This window comes from Mesoplodon mirus, assembly GCF_964341445.2.
Source record: "Mesoplodon mirus genome assembly, chromosome: 17".
Lineage (NCBI taxonomy): Eukaryota > Metazoa > Chordata > Mammalia > Artiodactyla > Ziphiidae > Mesoplodon > Mesoplodon mirus.
In genome coordinates, this window is record NC_138993.1 from 11,796,415 (window position 1) to 11,819,589 (window position 23,175).

At 42.1% G+C, this 23,175-nt stretch overlaps 1 protein-coding gene across 2 annotated transcripts in view; it reads right to left on the reverse strand.

Moving 5' to 3' along the window:
- Nucleotides 1-854: 854 nt before the first annotated feature.
- Nucleotides 855-23,175, reverse strand: part of DCLK1 (doublecortin like kinase 1) — a 323,007-nt gene continuing 300,686 nt past the window's right edge. For both annotated transcript variants that reach the window (XM_082602552.1, XM_082602551.1), the window contains exons 16-17: nucleotides 18,949-19,062; nucleotides 855-1,113 (exon numbers count right to left, since the gene is read on the reverse strand). In XM_082602552.1, the coding sequence (XP_082458678.1) occupies nucleotides 949-1,113; nucleotides 18,949-19,062 (279 nt within the window). In that variant the 3' untranslated portion in view covers nucleotides 855-948. The remainder of the gene's footprint in view (nucleotides 1,114-18,948; nucleotides 19,063-23,175) is intronic.

The following is a 23,175-nucleotide window of genomic DNA, read 5'->3' on the forward strand; positions in this document are numbered from 1 at the left end:
GAAAAAGAACAGGATCTTGTTGCCTCTTTCTGTTTGACATTCCAGCCCTATAGAGCACCTGGCAATTTATTGCTCTTTTCCACCAGTTGTGTGTTTTGTTTGTGTTTTCCTGTAGAGGTCTCATACTGAGCAGGCAGACCCTCACTCACCAAACACAGGACAAGGTATGGTGCGTTCCTGAGGGTCTGCGCTGGCAGTAGCAGCAGCTGAAGTGGAAGCAGCATTTCTGGGGCGTCATCAGCACATCTTCATATGGAGGCAGTTTGGGGGTGAGGGCGCCATCTATACTCTGGGTCAGGCTGTTGGTCACAGGCCCAGGCCCCTCCACTCGGGATGCAGGACTCAGGGCAGCTGACAGACCTCCAAAGCAAAAAAAGCCCCTTTCTTAATAGGATTGTGAAGGGGAAAGAGGAGGTGCTGATGCTTAAGTTATAAACCTGCCATGTTCTAAACCCACAAAAAAAGGACACGCGAGATATCATTCTAGACGCTCTTCTTGTCTGGACATCTCAGCATCTAATAACAACCCCTTGATCTGCAGCAAAGCCAAGAAACGTGTGTATAAATCCAAAGGCCTGAAAGTTCCCCCAAGGGTTCCCCATAAAATCCGATGCACTCAGAGGGTGAACAAGTGCTATGTTACATACTGCAGATCCTAGATTGACTGATGAAAACATTCATTGCTTCTGTGTTTAAAAAAGTTGCAAAATAGCCTTAACCCTTTGAGGACCCGATTAGCAGCAAGTTGCCATCTCCACCAACTGACAAGTCACAGTCTCATTCAGCAAAGGGAAATTGCTACAAGGATACCAGAAAACACACTGTTCTGCTCGGCCATTCAAGCATTGAGTGCTAGGTAGATCAGATGAAACTGTTTTACATAAATTTGGAAAAACAAATCTCAGAGTCTCAAAGGGTTAAGCTAGGACTTCGAGTAAAAGGGTCTTGTTAAAAGGGCGAGTTTGGGGAGCGAACAGTCTCGGAGGAGCTCGGGGAGTAGTCTTCCGATTCCGAGTTGAGTTCGGGCGGAGCTGGCTGGGCCTTGTACCGGCTCCTCACATCCGGGTGGCGTCTTCGTCGGAAAACCTGCCTCTCCTTATCAAGAGCGGTGGTCTAGCAGGGGCATAAAATGAGAAAGAGGACAATTAGGCTGAAGGAAATGGCAAAAGGAACGATTTCTGGAACTTTCTGAGGTCAGAAAAATATGCTGGCTAAGATAACCTGTCCACGATGGCTCACTTTTGGTGACCACAGTCACCACTGCTGGGGTGCCCTCTGCTCCCCCAGAAGCGGCTCCTAAGGGCACCTGGTCATGACATCGCAGGCACAGGCAGGATGGATGATGTCGTGGGTTCAACAGCTCCCTGGCCCTCCCCAGACCTCCACTAGCGCCACATCTAATACCCTCGGTCGCTCCCAGCCTAGCCAGAGACCCCCTGGTAAGTGGGAGCCTCGGGCCTGTGTGTCTGACACGTGAGGACACCAGGCATGTCTCGTTCATCAACATTCAGCTCCGGGCAGCTGTCTAACAAAGATGAGAGGTGATGAAGCTGTCACACATGGAAACAGAGCCACAAGCTCGTCCTGTTATTTTAGCATCTCCTCATTCTAAATGATCTTATTATCTGTTGATGAGGGAGTATGGTGCAATCTCTGGCAAGGATGGGTTTAATTTCAATGAACCCAATGCCTGAAATTGAAAACTGCTTTGAATGCAATTAAACCTGATGGAAACCTTCCCATGGATTTTCCTTTACAAAGTTCATTTTCATTGTAGTGTGCGGTAATTTACAAAACTGAGGTTCGATGTTGTAGGTATTCCAACTCTTGGGCCCTGTGCCTCCTTTTCCTGAGGAAACCTCATGTGATCTCCAGGATGTGCTCTCCAGCCATAGCTCTGGAAGTTATTATGACATCAGGATTGGAAAGGGCATGACTTCATTACAGATTTAATGGGTGTGAGGAGGAACGGATCATTACAGAGAAACCTTACACAGAGGGCAGAAGAGCAGGTACAAAGCCTGAAGAAAAATACAGAACACATATAAAAGTTGAAGGCATCCCTGTTTGAAAGTCCCTCTTTAAAAGGATGTAGCCTGGAGGTTATTCTGCTTTTAAGAGATTACTTTTCCTCTACAGGGATATATACCGCCATTTTTCCTCTTGGAAATTTACTGTTAGCTTCTTCAAAGAACAGAGATAAATTTATAGCCAGCCGGGTTCTGAGAACAAAGTGAAAACTAAGCCCCTCATACAATTGCAGTGTAGCATTAGAGCAATCTCAGATCTAAAATGGGGCAATCAAAGTTCCAGAATGAAGTAATAAAGAAAGAGAGGCAGTGTGTAGAAACCAGTACAGTAAATGGCTTCGTGAGGCTGAACTGTTCTGCTTTAAAAACTATCCACACACTGAATAAGTGTTACAAATCAATGAGGAAGATAAACTTTAATAATTCACTTCTCGTTTCACTAGATTGTTAATGATTCAATAACTGGTGTGTTGAAATGTCTACCTTTGATTCTTCGAAGTGTCGAATTTTTAAGGACCCTCGACTCACATACATAGTTCTTGGTCTTACACCCACCGATTTTATGATATTTTTCAGCATCATAAATCCAAATTCCTAACTTTATTTAAAACATTGTAAAGTTACAACACATGGTATTTTGCTTTCAAAGCAAACTGAAAATGCTCTGTTTGTGTAGAGTTTAATGTAAAAAACAGGCGTCTATTTAGTCTGACACATAAAAACCACTCTGTAGTTAATCCAAGAGTAATATAAACGCTTCTCTTGGTCATAAAAATATTTTTATTTCTACCTTCTTGAGAAAGAAAACAGTCACTGGCATGGGACTAATACTGACTAGTGGACTGAAGTTCTCTAGCGTCGGGGAGAAAATTGCACAGCGGGTTTGTAGTCAGAAATTTTGAGTCCTGTTCCGTCCACTGCTGACCGTGGGAACCGTTCACTCAGTTCTCAGTTAAATAAGGAGCAGGGATAACGCCCTCCCACCCTCCAGAGTTGCTATATGTAAAAATGGATGTGCAAATGCTTTCAAAAGGGTGAAGACTTCCAGAAATGGAAGGTGGTGTTTTGTTTTGTTTTTCTTTACAATGTAAGATATTGTTTTGAAATGAAGGAACTGCAGGTCAGAGGAAAACAATGCAAAACAAAGCTCTCATTAGAACTTCTCTCAGAGTACTTTCCCTCCCTGCCTCCTCTCACTGGCACCTTCTCCATATTTACCTCATCTCCCCATAACTGACTCAATTATTCCAAGTCACGCTCTTGGCTGTCAGCACTGAAATAAGCCATTTCTCCACCAATGCTGTAACGCGGTTTATGCAGACGCTGGTGGCACTCGTGGGCTTGGATGGTCCCATCCCCCTTATTTTCAGGTTCCTTTCTCCAGATGCTCATAAGGCCAGTCATAGTCTCTTCCTTACTTGTCCCTCTGCCTGGACAGCCCTTGCTCTGTCCCATTTGAGCAGCCAGTTCCGGCCACTCCTGCCAGTCTCTCTACTGAGCAGCTTTTAGATGCTGGCCTTCGTTGACGGGCCTTCATGCTCAAGTGCTCCTGAGCTTTCAGTTGTGCTGATTCACCAGTAACTAACTTCACAGCAGCTATGTTTGGAAACATAGCATGTCATAATCACAGGTCATGGAAAAGGATGTATAGACTCTTAGAATTGAAAGAGCACTTATAAAGCATTCTTCACCCAGGGCTTTGCCTTTACAGGCAGGAAAACTGAGGCCCAGGTATATGGAGAGACTTGCCCGTATCGCATCACTGACTAGGAAAAGAACTCAGTTCTCCTCCCACATGAGGCCCAGGCAATTTCTTCCCATTTAAAGTCTATTGAAACAGAACTCAAAGGAGCCACCGCACTCCAGTGGTTCCCTCCTCCGGTCCCAGCCAGGGTGAGCCAGGGAGGAGACAGATAGAGAGCACGAGCAGCATCAGAGGCCAAAAGCCCAGGGCTTTCCCGTGCTGATGGCCCGAGAGCTCTCTCAGGGACAGCAAGCCAGCCTCCACCACGTGTACAATCCCATTCTGGGCCTGTAAACACCTAGGGAGACCTGGGTCTGCTGATTGATAGGCAGTTCCTGACTCACCCAGGTCCTCGAAACATTCTCAAATGCTACACGAGCAATGCTTAGTGCTCCCAACAGACCTGCTCCCAAAGATGACTGAGAGGGCATCACTGTCCCCAGGCCTCTCCTCCCAGGGCTCCTGCTTACTCTGCTTCTGGCTCTATGGACTGTGGTTCTTTTTAAGAACTTCTCTGTGTTCCCGTGAAGCCCAGTACAGCTATCACTGCACATCCTGCCTGCAACGCAAATGACTCTGATGCACTGTCTTCCCTGCCACATTGTAGACTCTGTGGAGGGCAAAATCAAGTCTGGGCATCCTGTCTGTGTTCCCCGCAGCTCATAGCACACAGGAGATACTCTCCAAGTGCTGTGGCTTTAGAAATATGAGAAAGCACAACAGAGGTCACATTATTTCCCTCTAGAGCACCCAACCCCCAGCCCATCCTGCACACAGCTGACGGGTCAATTACCCCCAGGTCCGATTTGTTTACAGTTCCTCATGAAGTTGAACTCCTTGTCCTAACAGTCACAATGTGCTTACAATAAAAATTTCCACGGTCTAGTTCCTGTTATTACTCAGAGTGATCCTGTGATATCAGCAGACCTCATGTCCCCGTTAGTGGACACAGCATCCACTTAACTTACGGTTAACCACGCCTCGGTTTCCCTTTGGAAATCCCCCGCTCACGTAATCTGTGGCTGCAGTGAAGGGGACCCTACCTCCATCTCTGAGGGTGGGGTGCAGATGGGTTTGTGACCCAGAAGCAAGCCTGTGCTGACTGTGTTCGCCAATACCCGTGATTGGTTCAGGATGGGCACCCGACCCAGTTCACGGGACATGAGGAGACTTTCACCGAGACTTCACGTTCACAGTGAATCCCAACTGAGAGGACAGCAAGCCTGGAGCTGCTTCCCACATCCTGGTACCACGTGAAGTTCCAGACTAAAGCCATCACGGGGAGGCAGAGTGGAGGGACGGAAAGAAACCAAGCCCTACCGAGTGATGAATCCACACATCACTGAAGCCAGACCCAACCTTTGGACCTTTCAGATTATATAAAATCATACTTCTTCTTTTTGCTGAAAGCCAGTTTGGTTTGGGTTTTCCTCCCTTGCAATCCAAACAGTCCTAACTGATATCTCTCTGAAGGTACTTTAATCATGCTCACCTCTGCATCCTGGCTTACCGTGTTCACCAACCTGACATCACCTCTCCCACTTCCTGCCCACTCACATTTCTCTATTTTCCAAGACTTGATCAAATTTTACCTTCTGTATCACACTTTTTCTTTCTAAATTCCTCAGGCAAGTATTGTCTTGACCAAACTTTTGACACTTACTGCACACAGGCCTATTACCTTTCCTTTGCATATTTCCCAAATCCCATGCAAGCTGCTCGAGGGTAGGATCTGAAACTTCTTTGCATTTCCCAGAATGCCTAGCCAACTGTGACACACATCTAAGGGACATATTAAATATTTCTTAGTTAATACAGAATTAGATTATTTTAGGTGATTATGTACTTTCCGAATAGCAATGACAAAAGAAAACAGAACCCCGAACAACTTTATAATACAAAAGAGTAAGAAGTTAAAGGTATTATGAGTCCAATATTTAAGAGTGAAATTTGTTTTAGATATGATCAAATGCTTACATTAGATAACATTAATATAACCTATAACATTAGATAACCTCATATATTTATCTACTCAACAACTACATATTGTGGTCCAATTCCTTATCACAGTAAGCATCATTATATATGATATCTTTAGAATTTTAAGTGTAGCTGTAAAATTAATTGCCTCTAAAATCTGTACAGTTAAAATTTTACAGTTGAATTCTGTGGCCCGACATGTAGTTCAAGACAGATGAATTCAGCAAAGAAATAGAATAATAGGCCAACACATATTTTTTTAAAGTATTGCTATAAAAATATATATTATCCAACTGATAATTTTCTCCCCAGAAAACATTCAAAACATAACTTTCCCTCTGAAGTGCTGTATCATAGATTTAAATTCAGGGCCCTTTCAACCATTTCTGAAAGACTGCTTTCCTCTTTCTCAATCACAAAAATTTCCCAGATATCAAGGAAATTGGGTCTCTCCTCCCTAATGCCTAGCTTTATAAGGTAAGGTGGTCCTAAGTCTTCTTCCATTAAAACTTAAGACTTCCTAACGGATTTATTATTTTATTGGTTATTTTGCTCACGGTTTGCAGCTTCATGGAACAGACATGAATGGACTTGCAGTAGAATTCCCAAGTGTTTCCACAGTAAGTTATCACTTCATTAAAAGCTCGTAAGAGAATCTGAAGCCTGCATTATCACATTTTGGTGCTAAGTATCGCAGGTTAGAGGTGAGCAAGAAATCTCTTGAGATTCTGGAGTTGACCAGTAGTAACCAAATAGGAAGCTCTAATCTAGTTATTTAAAATATGTACCCAGTAACAACGGCTATGTCGTGTGCGGGGCTATAGCCAGCTAACGGTGGACTGGGGGGTCCTGACAGACCAAATAACTGACCAAATAAAATGATATGGAGAAACTAATATAAACCTGCTCTACATGAAAGAAACACTGCATATCCCTACCTCAGATTGCAAGCTCTTGGTGATCAGAGTGTCCTTAGGAGAGGCTAGATGAAGTGTGAAAACCGAGGAATGGTAAGGTCATGCCAGTTACCTCAGCAAATCTGGGGGCGACGCACACAGCAGTTGGCGCTCTTAGAGAAATTCACATCCATCACGTTTTGGTGCCTGCCCTAACACCAGGCATGCACGAACCAGAGACAGTGCTTGCCTAATACCCAGAAAATGTATTCCAACAATAGATACATCTTTGGCCTTTTCTGTTACAATAAAACAACACTATCCTCCACACAGTACTCAGATATTTTAAATCTTCTTTCTGACATTAAATTTGGAAATCAGCATAAATACCTAGGAGGTACCCATCTGGCCTATCTTTGCAATGTTATAGGAAAAATACAGCATGGAGGCAGAAGGTCGGGAATGAAGTGAGGATATGAATTGGAGCATTACTTTGTTTTTGCAAGTCTGAGTCACCCACATCTGTGTAATGCTTGCCCTGTCTGGTAGCTTTAGCTTAATCCCCTTGGTAGCAGCAGCAGGGGGAGGTCAGGAGAACCAGCTTTTTGTCCTAGCTCAGCTGATTATGTGACCTTGGACACGTTTTCTAACCACATCAAGCCATTTCCCAGTCCACAGCCTGAGCTGAGGTACCATGCCTCACTCCTAGGGAAACTTCCACCTATGAAATACCTGGATATGCTTAATATCACCATCAATCTACTAAAATGGGTTATGTTTTTCTCTTAGTAAACAACAGGCCTTCCCGTCTAAGGATCAGAAATATTTCTATTCTGCACTATGTGCAAGACCCACAAGAGAGGCACCTCATTTAAGTTCGGAGGCGACGTTTCCTGTCGTGGCAGTAATTACTGGATTTAAGTAACTGCATTTTTCAGAGGCAAATGGTGACTGTTTTTCCTTTTTCACTTTTCTTAATTTATTGCCAGCCATCCCAAACAGTCTTCATTTCATTAATAAAAGAACATTATCATATATGTTGCCTTTGAGCCCATCCATTATTCATACTACCTAGGAGACTGAGCCAGGGATGCAGCTGTTGGGGCATTAATCTCAGGAACGCTTTCTCCTTTGCTCGCCCTTACTCTGTAGGGACTGAGTTACGATTTGCTTGCCACTTTGGAAATGTTTTGCTTGATAGTAAAATTAAACTGACACCTAGATTGATATATCCACCCTTCTCATATATATATATATATTTTTTTGGCTTGCTGTCATGCTTATTATGGTTCTGTTTCGTTTTGCTTTAATATCCTTTTGGGGTCTCTCGCCAGGCAGGAACTGCACAGTATCTGGGTCTAAAGACACGGTATTTCCCTAAAGTGAAGGTGACCATTTAAATGGCAAAAGCAAGCTTCATGAAACCAGCGGCCTTCAAAGCTCCTTTCTAGGTACCCGTCTCTTAAATGTGATTCCGCATTTCCTGGGGCAGGGCGGTCCCACGCTTCCCCACCACATCATAAATATAGGCTCCTCCCCCTGATCTGGTTCTTAATAGAATCTCACATTGGTCCAACTCTGCAGAGGGCTGCTGATGGCCTCCCATCAGGGGGTTAAAATGATAGACACTTGCTGAGGTCAGGTTTCTAGAGGGCAAAATTCATGTGTTTCCTCTGCCCTACGGCCCCTGATTTTCTCACAGCAGAAGCTAAGCTGAGCTGCCATGTTGTTTTTCCTTCATCATGCTAGTAAACTAAAGGACAGCTGTAGGCATAGTTTATCTTAAGAAAATCTACGAAAACTTAGAACTTACTAAGCAGGTAGATTAAGGGGTAACTCCTTTTATTACAAAAACAATTTTTTTAGCTTTGCCAAAGAATTACTCTTGGGTTGCTATAGTGGGATGCTACTGTAGAGCATCTCATATGTGATTTGATTGTCCAGACTCTTAAAAAACCACATTTATCTTCACAATCAAGGTTTCTCTATATTAATGGCCCCTTCATGGGAAAATTCAATCATTCATTAATTTAACAAATATTTATTGAAGTGCCTTCTATATGCCGCGCATTCCACTAGCTGGTGGTGATACAGTTTTTAACAAGCCCGCCAGGTAGTGCTTTTTTTCTTTTTCTTTTTCTTTTTTTTTTAATTTGGCCACGACACACAGCTTGCAGGATCTTAGTTCCCTGACCAGGGATCGAACCAGGGCCACAGCAGTGAAAGCGCCAAGTTCTAACCACCAGACCACCAGGGAACTCCCTGCCTTTTAATTTAGAAACATTTTTCTCCTACAACAGGAACTGAGAAACTTTCTGGGAAGGCCAAGAGTTAATACTTTAGACTTTGTAGGCTATATGATTCTCTGACACAACTACTCAATTCTGCCCTTGTAGAGTAGAAGCAACCATAGGTAATTTATAAATGAATGGGTGTGGCTGTGTGCCAATAAAACTTTATTTAAAAACCAGGCAGTGAGCTAGATTTGGCCCACTGGCTGGCTGTAATTTGCCAATCCCTGCCCTAGAGGATAACTTTTTAAACTTATACTTCATCAGGATTTGGGGCTATAGACTAAGTAAAATTTAATGCCCCCAATTCATGAATAATCTAACATATAAGTATTCAACAGTTTATCCCAATCAGAACATCAAAAAAGGTCACGGTTCTACTTTAATAACAAATGCTTGGATCTGGAGAGAGATCAGTTTTCCCAGGGAAATCTGTCTCTCGTGTGGTGTGGAGTGATTTTCTCCTCAAACAGTCTTTTCTGGGCTCCTCATTTGGGCTGGGTCCATGAAGGCGCTTTTGCACAGGCCACTCATGTCATCTTCACCACAGATTTGGAAGGTTGATAATTAATACTCGTCTCATTTTTATAGATGGGGAAGCTAAGAATCAGAGGAGGAACACGTACCTTGCCCAAGGTCACAACACAGTAAGTAGGACAGGCTGGATCCAAAACCAGGGCTTCCTGACACCAAAGCCACAAACTCTCCATGCACCTCTCCATGCACAGAGCTGCCAATCTTTAATCAAGTTAGTTTCATTTCAATTTTCAAGACTTTTTAGTTTCTACAAGTGTCATGTGTTTGACATGTATTTGAGAATTGTTTGACTTCAGCATATGGATATTTACACTCTTTCTTAATAGAATAGCAGTGTGTCAATACTTATGATTAAGTTCTTTATGATTATTCTTTCCTACACGTTTATACCTGATAAAACCTACATCCTATCTGGGAACATCACTGAGGAACATACGGAGGCAAAGTATGGCAAGAAAGAATACATAGAATAGAGTGTAGGCATCTTTTTAAATCATAAAGAGGGAAAGAGGTTCTGAAGCAAGATGAAAATAAATACGATACCACAAAATTGTCCATCAATACCGAATCTCCAGGAATCTGTACAGTTTACACCCAATCAGTAAGTCTTGGAATGCCACGGAAATTTCTCATTTCTAATAGCAAGTACGTTAAGTTTTAAAAAGACAAATATATATATTGTTGGGACCTGCTCTTAAGGGGGCTCTGAAGGTAAAATGAAACAAAATAAAATCTCAAACAGCGAGCAACCTGTTGTTTGACTTGGTAACATAACACAGATGGCTCCCTAGCCCCGTGTCTCTCTCTATGACCATTTGTGGAACTATAATACAAAGTACTGTGGCCCAGCTTTTGAGCCTCCTGGCCAATAACTCACTTTTTAGCATCACGGTACAGCTGCCCTACCAAGCCTCATACCTCCCCTGTACTTTTCTCTGCAATCACAGTTTGGATGGTTCTGAAGTTTAAATCTATGCCTCTTCTATGTGTTACGTGCTGGGGTACGGAGGGTGGTTAATCCCTTCCTAGAACAGAGGCCCCTGCCTTTCCTTCCTGCAGCACTTTTTACACTCATGGAGGATGGGGGGACTTCTCTCGACGGCAGAGCAAGGCCAAGGCCACCGTCCCTAAAGTAACCTGTGCCCTGCAACTTGCTGTGTGCGCCTTTGGAACCCTCTTCACACCACGCGGGGGGTTCCTCTCTGGCTTTTGTGGGAACCGGTCTTCCAAACCTGCGCCAAGCAAGATGCATTTAACTGACCCCACTCCTTTGCACACCCGAGCACGACAGCGTTTAATAGCCTTGCCAGGGCTGCGTACGGCTGCTGCCGTTCTGCCTCGTTACTCACTGTTTCAGGACAGTGCTTGAATCTAGTATGCACACGAGTCACGTCAGGCCTGACCTCAACCCCCCTCCTGTCCTAGCTCACCTCTGCGTTTTCTCTTATTTGGCGTTCTTAGCGTATGTCTTGTTTTGGTATTTGTTTCATTTAATCAGGTTCTGGCTGTTGCCTTGTTCTGCGTGCAGAAGATGCAGGCATTCTTCTCCACGTGTTGCTGGCACAGCACTTGCTACAGGGACAACTTCACTTGAGAGTGGCAGGAATGTGTATGAGAGGGTGGAATGGCCCAGGCAGCTCATTCCTGGGAGAGGCTCACCTCCAGACTCTGGGGCACAGGAGCAAGGTCTCCCGGAAAAAGAAGCCATGCAGGATGCTGCTCCCCTGGCTACCGCTTGGAAGCATCCCTCTGCTCGAGGCAGGAGAATGAATGCAAGGAGGAGGCATGGCCCCCATCATTTCTCCAATCCCCAAAAAGCCTACTAAGAGGGACATGCCAATTCTGGGCACCCCGAAGAGCCGTTTCCCCAGCCTCTGCCCTGATGTGAGCTGCTTTACAAAACACAAGCTCGTCTCCCAGGCATTCCGCTCAGAGCAGTGAAAACAGCCAGGAGCACTTGTAAACACAACAATTGGGAGTGGGGATGTTTCACCTGCAATGATTGTTTATGTTAGAAAGTTGGCTGCCACCATGGTTAGACAAATGCTCCCACTTCCACGGAGATAAAAGGCGAGCATCTGCAATCAGGGAGGAGAGTGTTCGTTCTGGGCTAAATGGCATAATAAAACTTCCTAATTAAGCATATACGCCGATGAGTTTTTAGCATCGTTTCTCCAATTTAGCTTTACATACTGGGTGTGCTGTTTAGTACAGCATCAACTATAAACGTTGTTACTGCCCCCAGCTGGAAAGCAGAGCAGTTTATGTGGGAAAGAAAAAAGAGATTATCTTCCATCTGCTCCTGCCCATTATTCAGGGATGTGTCATTTTGTCTGCTGATGGGAACCATCGCTGGGATTTTAGTCAAATGACCTTTTTATACTTGGCTACATTTATTAATGACTGTGTTTATTTGGTGTTTTGCACCCACCCCTAAGCCCACAAATTTAGTAATATAATTTTCTAGAGGTTTTTTTGAAATTTATATGTGTAATTTATGTTATACAAATATGCACAACTGTAATTAGACATATTTGATGCCTATTTTTAATTGTGTATCAACTATACTCATAAATGTTTGGTTAATATGCCTGAGGTTAGGAGACATACAATTAAAAAAGGATGGAGCATGATTCGATTTATAGAAAGAACAAAACCAGGCAAAGCTAATTAATGCGGACAGACTCCAGGTCAGCGTTTACCCTTAGGGCTACGTGACCCTCCTGGAAGGGCCCTGGGGGCTGGGGGTCCTCTGGGGGTGCTAGAAATGTTCTGTGCCTGATCTGGGTGCTGCTTACAGTGGTGTGCTCACTTTGTGAAAATTCGTTGAGATGTGCACTCATGTGCACTCCTCAAAATGTATATTATCTTTCAGGAAAAAGTAAAAGATGGATGGATCATCTTCCATGTAAAAAGAGTCTGCACAAAGGCAAATCATGATTGATTCACCCCCCCCAAAAAAAGGTTAAAAATAAAAAAGTTCTTTCTGTATCTATAAAGCTATTTATTTAGGTAACAAAAAGGTGGGTGTGCAACTCCTGTATGCAGATCTGTCTAGAAGATACAAAGAGCCTTCTATGTAAAACTGACTTTGATATTTATTGAAGTTTGGGTATTTTCTTGCTTTCAGCAGGCTTAGAAATTATCATGATCTTAGATATTTGGATAGTTTGTCAAAGGGTGGCCTTTTCTGCATCTCTAATGCCTTTGATTCTAATGTCTAATTATACTAAAAAAGAGTAATAATTGGGGGTTAAATTGTATATTATATATGTTATTCTTTCTTTTCTTTCCTTTTTTTTTTTAACAACTTGGTCTATTCCATGAACAGCATAAGGCACCATCATTTGGGGGAAATGCCAAACCCAGTGGAATTTTTTCTTAGCAAACGCTAAGATGTGGAGCTTTACCTGGAGATCAATTCAGAAACATTAAGATGGAGGAGAAAAGTTGCCTAGGACTTCTCAGAGTTCATTCCTCATATCATCAAAACTCATCCTGCCTGTGGATAACTTAAAGAGACACAAACAATGCCCCTTGAAGGAAATGCCAGCGCAGTTGACTGGAATAGAAAACGATTGGATAGAATTCTTAACCCAGTTAAAAAAAAATCGATACCTCCCATAGTCCCTTTTGCTTGAGCAGATAAGCCAGCTAAGTAATCTGACCGTTACAAAATATCGAAAAATAAATTCATGCAATAGCTAGTACATAAAGGGATTTCCAAGGGGAGAGAGGTAACAATAAAACAAAAACAAAATGAAACAAAAAGGTGGAGAATTTGAAAACACAAGCTTACCAACACACACAATGCATTCTATAGCTCACTGCTCGGAGGAGCTTCTATGACTAAGGTGTAAATGCATTGTTTCATCCATCTACTAAGGTTAAGGTCAGGCTTGATGATTTTAAAATGACAGTATATACTTCTATAGAACATATACTAAGGTACTATTGTTCTTCCATTTGTTAAGGGACAAAACACTAGAAATCATTGTTTTAATTAGCAACATCAGGCAAATGCTTTGACATTAACACTAAATATACTGTCCTTTTAACTGTAAGGAAAATTGATACTGAGCATGTGCAATGGAAAGAAAGCTGGCAAATGTCAGTGTGAATAATGGGGTGAAAAAAAAAAGAATGAGGGGGTGTGGCATCTCAATCAAGATTAAAATGAAACTGATAAAGCAGCATATGGACTGGATAACAAATCAAAAGCATGTTTATCCACTGAAGGAACTGGTTAATGGAGACTGCCAGCACGTTGCCATGGAAACACTGACTTGAGCTGCACCATCTCATACCTTATCCAATACATTCCTGGTTGTTGGTAGTAGTCCAAAGACCCTGATCTCTTGATGGTAAACCCGTGGTCCAGCTGAGCAGAGAGAAATGGGGGCAACTCAGTGGATCGACATTGTGCTAAAGTATTAAGACTCCAGACCAAGCTGTTCTTCATTGACTATATATGTATATAGAGTTACGATGCCTCTTCTGCAGGGTGACTAGCTAATATCCTAAATCTGCACATTGAAAATAAAAAGGCGAGAAAAGACACTAATCCCCCATGAATATCTCGGAGGCCAATTTGTTAGAAAAGATCTAATTTGTCAAACAAGGTTTTGAATGCACATTTAATAATATCCTCTCAATTTCAAAAGATATAAACACGTCTTCATATTCTAGAGCAATGGAAAATGCTTTACAATAAAGTGCTGAAATCAGCTTTAGCCACCTAAGAGAAAGCAGATTGGACGCCCCTCCCCCCTAAATCTTACCCCATGAAGCTTAAGTTTGCGGCCTTCATAAATATGAAATAAAAGATGAAAAGAATCAAGTTTTGAATCCCCATAAATCACAGCAATTTGGATTTCTTTAAGAGTTAATCTTCAAAAGCAGAGCTGCTCTTAAAGGTGAATCAATTACATTTCTGAACTAAAAAGATATGGTATAAAACAGTAAATTTTCTCCAAGAAAATATAGAAAATAAAATGAAAAATAATTTTCGCTGTATATTAAAAATGCATATGTACAGTTAAGTCCTTATGATTAACAAAAGGTACAATAAATAGAAGACAGGATAAGTTCTCAAAGTTGTTCCTCCTGGAATAAGTTGTTAGCCTTTGGCTACCTAGGAATAAAAGATTCAATCCCCAGATTTGAGAAACAGTAATCATGCCGTATGCCCACTCCCCCATTCTGCCCATAAGAGGATGCAAGCTGACCACCTTTCTTTCTGGAGAGGCTCATGAGTGCTTTCAAGTGTGGTACTGGCATGATACTGATGACAGTTTCTACTACAAAATTCACAAAGGCATTTCAAAAACATGCCGGGGCACTTGTTCAAACTAAAAACTGCTCAGAAGATTTGGTATTCTGATTATAAACTAGGCTATCCCAGTGTTCACAGAACAGCAATGTGAGATTTTAATCTTTTTAAAAATGTACAGTTCGTTTTATTTAGAAAAAAAAAATTGAAGTACACTTGCTGTTAGGAAGGTGAAGGCCTGCATTTCTGTTTCAGCCCAGGGATGGCTACTCAGTAACTGGCTCTTTATTGCCATCTGCAGGCAAAGTGCCCCATAACTCCGCATTTGGGAATGCCCCAGTGCAGAGGTCTCTTGCTTTAGAAGGAAGCTTCCCACTATCACAATTATTTGCACATTGATTAGTATGGATTTGTTCAATTAGACTGAAATGCTCTATTTGCACGACCAAAATGCAAAAGAAGAACTCGAAAGCATTAGGAAAATTGTTGGTTAAAATAATAAACAGCATTAAATGAGGAAAAATAAATTGGAAGTGACATCTGAGTCATCGGTTCTTCATCAAGCTGAGCAAATCTAATAATGCCTCCCTCCCATCCCTCGGCTCTCAAGAAGTCCGCCGTTAAAATGTCATCTCTAATTCCATTTTATGTCTATAAATTGCATTTTAATAACCTTTTGTTTCCCTTTCTCTGTTCTGTTCTGGGTTTCTTTGGTTTGGTTTGGTTTGGTTTTAATCCCCCGACCACTGGGAAAGGCAGTGGAGGAACAATGGACGCAGATTGTTGTAGTTATAAGGACAGCAATGGGTTTCCACCTAATCATGTCACCTGACCTAAATGTCAGATACCTTTTCTCCTTCGAGAAGGGCTCTATGATGCCCGTGAGCCTCCAGCTGGTAATTACTCTCCCAGCCAACTCGAGGACCTTAATATAAAGTTATCATTTGTCCTCTCTTTGGTCTTAATAATGTAGGGGGTGGGAGGAAGAGAAGAAAAAAAATGACAACACGAACAGAAAACATTAAGGTTCAGAACCATGAATGCATGTTAAACTACACTCATGTCATAAATTACACCTGTGATTAGAGTCTGTTTGTTATGACAGTATGCTCTTTTCTCCTTTGTCATTCCGAGAAAGAAAAAGTGTCATGAATTCCTTTATGAGCAGATAGTGAGGCTTCTTTCTAACTAAGGAAAGAGAACTACCGGTTAAAGACCAATGATTTAATTGCTGATTTTCTGAAAAAACAAGCTGATACTCTGTTCTAAACAGTATATATATTTTAATTTTAAAGGGTGTATATAATTTACAAAAAAGCACTCCTATAATAGAGGCAGTTTAAAATAAAATACATCATTTGATAGCCTCTGGGGAAAGCATTCATGCCCATGGGAAAAAATTCTGTCTGCATGAAATCTATGCTGAAATCAGGTTTTTTTCCTGTGTCTATCAAATAGAAGTCATAATAGTATTATATTAATTACAGAAATTTCTATCATGTGGGTAAATCAATAATTATATTCCATTATTAAATTGTCAAATGATCTTTATAGAATGCACCATTTATGAAAGCTATTCCTTCAACCTCTCACTTACATTCTGTCTCACAGCAGAATATTGTTCGTTTGCAATTACACTTTAGCCTGAGTTGGGGATATTATTTAATGCCAGGGCTCCTTTATCTTGTGATGGTCCCCTGAGTCTAATTCTGTGCACTTTAAGAATGGGAACATGGCTATGGAGTATACATTGACTTATCTGGTGCTATTTTGAAAGTTAATAACAAAGGCAGCCAACCTGGCTCGTTTCTAATTCCCAGCCCTGCCCTGCACCTAGTGACCTACCCCAGGTTCTTATGGAGGGTGTGGACATTTATGAGGGAAAAGCATTCTGGAGAAGACGAATAAATGCATATATTATGGCCGGCCAGCTTCTCCTGAAATACCCCCTGAAATTTACAGCCATATTCTCTTTCATGTTTGAAATATTAATAATAGTGGTCAACATGTGAATTGTGCAACATTAGAATTGACAAGGCACTTTTTCAGATATTTCTCCAAAAAGTCAATTATTTTGAGCCTGAGTTAAGTTGATGATTTTTTTCACAACTTTGTAGTGGATAAAGAGATTAAGTAAGCTTGCAACTAATGCACAACTCAGCATCACACAGCCCATTTTACAATTTATATTAACCAGTTGGTACAGTCTCCATGGAAACATATTAGTGATGAACTGAGAAACTGATATTAAATTGCATTCAAAATGGTCCAGTCATAGAAAAAAAAAATATCAGTTGGACCTTTAATCTTCAAATACTAACTGAAGTTCTTTTTGGAGATCTACTTAGCTGATGTTTTAATAAACTCACATGGATTAGGTTTCAAAACTTATCCAGGTTTGATTAAAGTAGCATTTCCCCTCCCATCTGTGTTGTCTGTCCATTGGAGGATTGCCCTGAAGTTCCTGCTCTCTGTCATTACAAGACTCCCACACTACCGTGAACAAAGCATTCTCGAGCAACCAAGGCAAACTAACCAAAGACTAGTTAAACTAAAAGACCAGGAAAAACGAAACAAAACCCAAAATGACAGAGGTGGAAAAAGCACCCTCTCTAGCAGTTGTAAGCCCTCAGCAGGAGCAGAAAAGCAGTTCTTTTCATGGACAAGTGTGCTGGCAGTCCATTCCAAAAGAAAATTGTGGAAACAAACATTTTGGAATATACTCGTGTCTTACATGAATGATGAAGACAGAGGATAGAATGTCTGGTTTCCCTGAGAAGCACCATGAGATTGTTACTTTCAAAAATTACTGATTGAACATTAGCTGATAACAAAGAATGCTGACGATCGATGAAGACAGGAAGGACACTGCGCTTCTACACTGAGTTTCCTTAGAAAGAACTAAAGAGAGAGAGGGCCAGAAGAACAACTTGCAGTGTTCAATCCCCAGGAGCGCCAAGAAGCGTGGGGAAAGAGCATGCATTCTGTTTAACGCTGTCAGTGTACTCCTGAACCAGTAACTCATACTCGTGTAACTCCCTGCTGAAAGGGTTCAGTCAAAAAACAGGAAATGCAACTAGTCCAGGAAAGTATACGCATGCATTCGTGCCACCTGCAAATTCTGGAAACTCCTATTAAATATTTAGTAACCCAGATCTGGGATTGGTTGTATCAAATAGGTCACTTAGTTATCTTTTGCTTTACCTGGAGTTCTAGCACCACCAAAAAAGAAAAAGAGAAGGAAAAGAAAAACACCCATAGAAGTAGTTAAATATTCAGTATTGCTGACGAGCATGATGGATGTCTAGTAGCATAAATACTTTTAAAAATTCGAGATCATAGTGTCTAAGTTCTTTGTTTTAAAAAAGAGAAACAGCTCAAGTGATTTCACATTGAATATGCTGTTAAAATGTATGTACTCTGAAAAAAAGAGGAAATTATTTAAAACTCAAGTAATCTGGGACTTGAATATATTTACTCTAGCATAGGACACTGGGAAGTATGGGGTTTCATTATTTCTCTGCCCAATTTAATCTTTGCCTAGAGCTGCTATCAAATTGCATGTAGTGTATGTCTGCATGTATGGAACAGAAAAAAAAAAATCCTCCTGCAGCCTCATCAACAAAATGGTAAATGTTAAAAGACTCTCCACTTTGAAAACAGAAATTTCTAAGGAGCAAGAAATCCTGATTTCTTTGGGTGTTCACAGCAATTCAGTTTCACTGAAAATCTCACTGGGTAAGCGTCCTGCCACGTTTCTGGCTTTCGTTTACGTCTCGTACAAAGATCTATAGTGTTCCAGTCTCTCTCTGCCGTGTCCTCCCTTTCAGCTCCCCCCCCCCTCCCCTGCCAGGTCCTGGCAAAAGGACACTAGGAACTCTTTTTCTCAGAGCCCAGAAGTTTGCACTGGCACAGAGTCCAATGTGGGGGAGGTTTTCTGCTTTAACAAATAAATCATGAAATTAATATATACTGCAAGGCACCCTGGAGGTGTTGGATAATGATGTGACTCCCAGGGAAATGATCAGCAAAAACACATCATATATATAAGCCCCAGACCTCCCCCAGTGCTTTAAATGGTCGAGCTGTCTAAAGAAATGACCCATTCTGCTGTCTCTGGGTGGAATCTCCTGAGTAATGCCCATCTCTTAGGGGAAGTGCTTTGAAAAAGTTATAGGTAGATATTTCAGATGCTTACTGCTATGACAGAAACTCCAGCTGCTGTGCTGTTCGGTTTCGGGCCTGTGTTGAAATGCTTCTTTATCTTTCCTGCTACTGACAGCTGATGTTCATTTTCTGGGAGGCCGTCATCCTGGGAAAAAAAAATAAAAAATTTAAAAAAAGGAGAAGAAGAAAAAAATGAGATAAATAGAAAATGAGGCCAAGATATTCCAGTAACAGGCAGTAATCTTAAAATTCATAACATTTCAGGAAGAAACCAACCAATGTCCTCTCATTAAACACTGTCGTAGCAAGTACTGCTTCAAGGGCTCCTTCATTTCCACGTTTGCTCTAAAATTAATTTGCTGTGTCTTCTTACCCTCTGACTTTGTCCCTAAATAAAAAATTTTATTTGTTTTTGGTTTCTAATAAAACTGATTTCAGCCATCGCTCTGAAGACATATGTCAAAGAGCAAGTTAATCTGGACAACCAAAAAAAAAAATCAATCTAAACATTTTTTTTTCTAACCCAAGAGTTTTATCCTCTTAGCCCATCATACCGACCCAAAGCCAAGGGAAACTGATGGACCTGGGCTCAGGCAGGAGCCCGTAAATAAACTCAAGCTGGTGCCACAGCTACTCGATCATCCATTCTATAATCCCAGACAACCTTCCAGGTGGAAAGTTCTTCCTTAAGTTTTAAATCCTCCTTGCTGCCTTCATATCATGTTATTATGACATAGTCTGCATTGGAGCTCATTTTAACTAAGGCTTCTGCTCTCTGCCTGAGCCATCTATGATGGAGACTGGACAGATTTCTCTCCTTTGCTAAATACTGTTAGAATAACAAGAATCAGAGTCCTAAGTATGTAACACCACTTACTAGTGTGTGATGAAGAGACTGCGTGATCCTTGAAGATAGAGAGTGTGTTTTGTTCACTACAGAATCCCCGGGTCTTAGCATGTACTTTAGCACATAGTAGATGCTTAATAAATATTTGTGGAATAAGTGAATGAATGAATAATTAAGTGTTTGTTACTATCTATTTAAACCAAAATTCCTGGCAAGAATTCAATGCCATTCATCATTTTCTTTCTCTCCTTCCTCTCCATGATTTTGCATGGAATTTCTTGGCTCCACCCAAGAAAATAAATTTGCTGCTTTCCAAGCACAGCATGCTTGCTCTTTTACGTAACCTGGTCTCTCCATATGGGATTTACTCTTTCTTTCAGCATTTGGCTGGACCAGGCGCTACAGTAACTGATGGGGAAATAATAGTGGCCAAAAATACTCATGGGCTTTGCTCTTATGGACCCTGTGGTCCCTCTTTTTCTTCAAAACTTGGGTCCAAATCACCTGTTCCAAAACATTTTCCGCCTATTAAGCACAATCCATTAAAACTGTCCTTCCTTAAACTCCAAATGCTTTTTTTATTATATTTATTTGCACTATTTACATTCTTTCTGGTGTTAGGTGATTGTGTGTGTGTGTGTATATATATATAAAACTTATACGCGTTTCTATATATATATGTGTGTATATAAATGAACTCTTGCCCTTTTGTACCACATCTTCCACATTTTCTGTAATCTTTAATATAAGCACTTGGCTCAGTGCCCTGCACACAGTGGATGCTCAATTTATGATATTCTTGGGCTGATTTATTAATGGCTAGAAGAAGGAACAATTATTATGCTTATTGAGTCACATGTGAAACCAAATCTAGAGGAGGCTTTCCAATGATGCAGAATGTATTCAGAATTTTTAAAAAAATTCTATATTGTGGAAACAGAAAATGAAGGTCAATGAGGGTACCAGTGGGATGATACTTGGAATGGAAACAGGGTCAACTGAAGTACCTACTACATGCAGGGCTGCCTTGGGGATGGCAGGGTGGGGAGAAGAAATGATCGCTGTCTGCCTGACCCTCGCAGGCTAACTGGGAGACAAAGTTTGCACACCCCACGTCAAACAGTAAAACAAACCAATAAGATAAGAAAGACCTGTTATAGCAGGCAGTGTGCCACATGGCTCAGCTAGAAACACAGGAGTTCAGAGGAGAGAGGACGTGTTTTCAGTTAGCGCAGACTTCACGAGGAACACAGGAATCCAGCAGGTCCTTGATGGTGGGAGTGCACTGACAGGTAGAGAGCGGGGAGGTGATGTTGGAGCACAGATGTGCCTGAGTGGGAAGCCACAAGGCATGTTTGCCAAACAGTGAGTCAACCATTCCACCTCTAGTTAAGAGTTTCCATGGGAGAGTGATGGCGAGAAAGCTGGAAGAGCAGGAGAGAACTGGCCACAGATGAGTCCCCAGAACATCTGGAGCTGGAAGCCTTGGTCTCAATTAGGAATAAAGCAGTGCTCTTTAATAAGAGGGGTGTAGGGCTTCCCTGGTGGCGCGGTGGTTAAGAACCCGCCTGCCAGTGCAGGGGACACAGGTTCATTCCCTGGTCCAGGAAGATCCCACATGCCGTGGAACAACTAAGCCGTGCGCCACATCTACTGAGCCTTCGCTCTAGGGCCTGCAAGCCACAACTACTGAGCCCGCGAGCCACAACTACTGAAGCCCACGCACCTAGAGCCCGTGCTCCGCAACAAGAGAAGCCACTGCCATAAGAAGCCTGCGCACCGCAACGAAGACCCAACGCAGCCAAAAATAAATAAATAAATAAATATTTAAAACATTAAAAAAAAATAAGAGGGGTGTAAGTGCAGGAAGTGTGAAGGACCACCCTCCCTTTATTCACTTCCCGACTCTGCAAGTGAAAGAGAAGTTGCAGGACAACCACAGAGAATTAGGATTATACAGTCTAGAGTTTTAAACACAAGGGTGAATTCAATGGCGTATGTAAAACACTTTTTTTTTTTAATGCTGTATGAAACAACAGCCCTTGGAATCTAAATTAGACTTTGGGGAGGAGTTAAACATTTGACAAGGGATGAACTGATGTGCCTTTACTGAAAGTCTTACAAGTGTCATATCTCGGGCATAATTTGGGGTCCTGCCTGAAGGAAAGGGGGCAGCCGGATACAGTGGTGCCCCATTGGGCCTCACTCCCCGAATTATACAGGTACTTCTAGTCATCTCTTAATAGAGCTCCAGGCTACGTAAGGCAAAGCAATTTGTATGAGCTTTAGATTATAAAACAGTAAGGAGAGAAAAGGGTAAGGAGAGAAGCAGAGTTAAAAGACAGGCACGGAGAGGAAGGTGACATGAGATAACCATTATGTGGCTAACAAGTTACATATACGATCTCCTTAGTCCTCAGATTACCTTCTACAACATGCACTGTTAGTCCCATTTTGAAGATGAGCAAACTGAGGCTCTGCAAGGTTAAAAAATTTGCTTAAGGTCACAGGGCTAGAAACTGGCTGAGTCAGGCCTGAAACAGGTTGGAACTCTGTGGTCTTCCCACCACACTGCATTGCACTGTCAAGGGCATCAGGGGCATTGGTTACTAAAAGAGGTCCAGAATTGAGAAATGGAAGGATGCAATGAGTCATCTTTTCCACGATGAAAGTCACAGGATGGTAAAGAGAATTGAATTAGGGGCTGAAAAAAACAGAGGCTATTTGGACAGGGCTTTAATGGAGCCTGGGAAGCATTTGGACAGAGGTCAGTAAAAGGGGTGCCAAGCACTTCAGGGGGCCCACAGGAATGTAGTTAGAAATTAGAAACTTCTCTGCCCAGGAGATGCTGGGCATCCACTCATCTGGGATATGGGAATGTGGCCCATGAGGGCCGGGGCTCTGGAATCCTCTGCGGAGCAGGCAGTGCCAGAAGGCCTGGCTGACACAGGGTGACAGGAAGGTGCCCTGGGTCACAGTGTGGGCCTGTGACTGAATGAGGGCAAATATGGAGGAAACAAACAGTAGGGACCCCATCGGAGCAGCCTCTACTTAACTTCCTGAGGGAGAATCGGCCCTTACTGCAGTCCCATCTCACATCCCCACCACTGCCATCTTTGCCAGAAATCTCCCTTTACCTGGCTCGCTTTTTTTTCCTGCCAGTTTTCCAGCTAAAAGCTGGCTCTCTCACCAACCTCACAATGGACTTTGTTACCATTTCCCAGCTCTTTCCTGGTCCTAATCTCCTGTCACCTCGACTCCTAGCAACTCTTTCAGATGCTGGGGCCTGGGGGTTCAGGCCTCCAGCTTTAAATTCTAGTGAAGGTTTTAGCTTCCCATGGGTTATTAGTTCATGTTGAAGCAATGAAAGTAGTGAAACAATCCTTACAAGTTGCCAGGGATGCTTTTGAT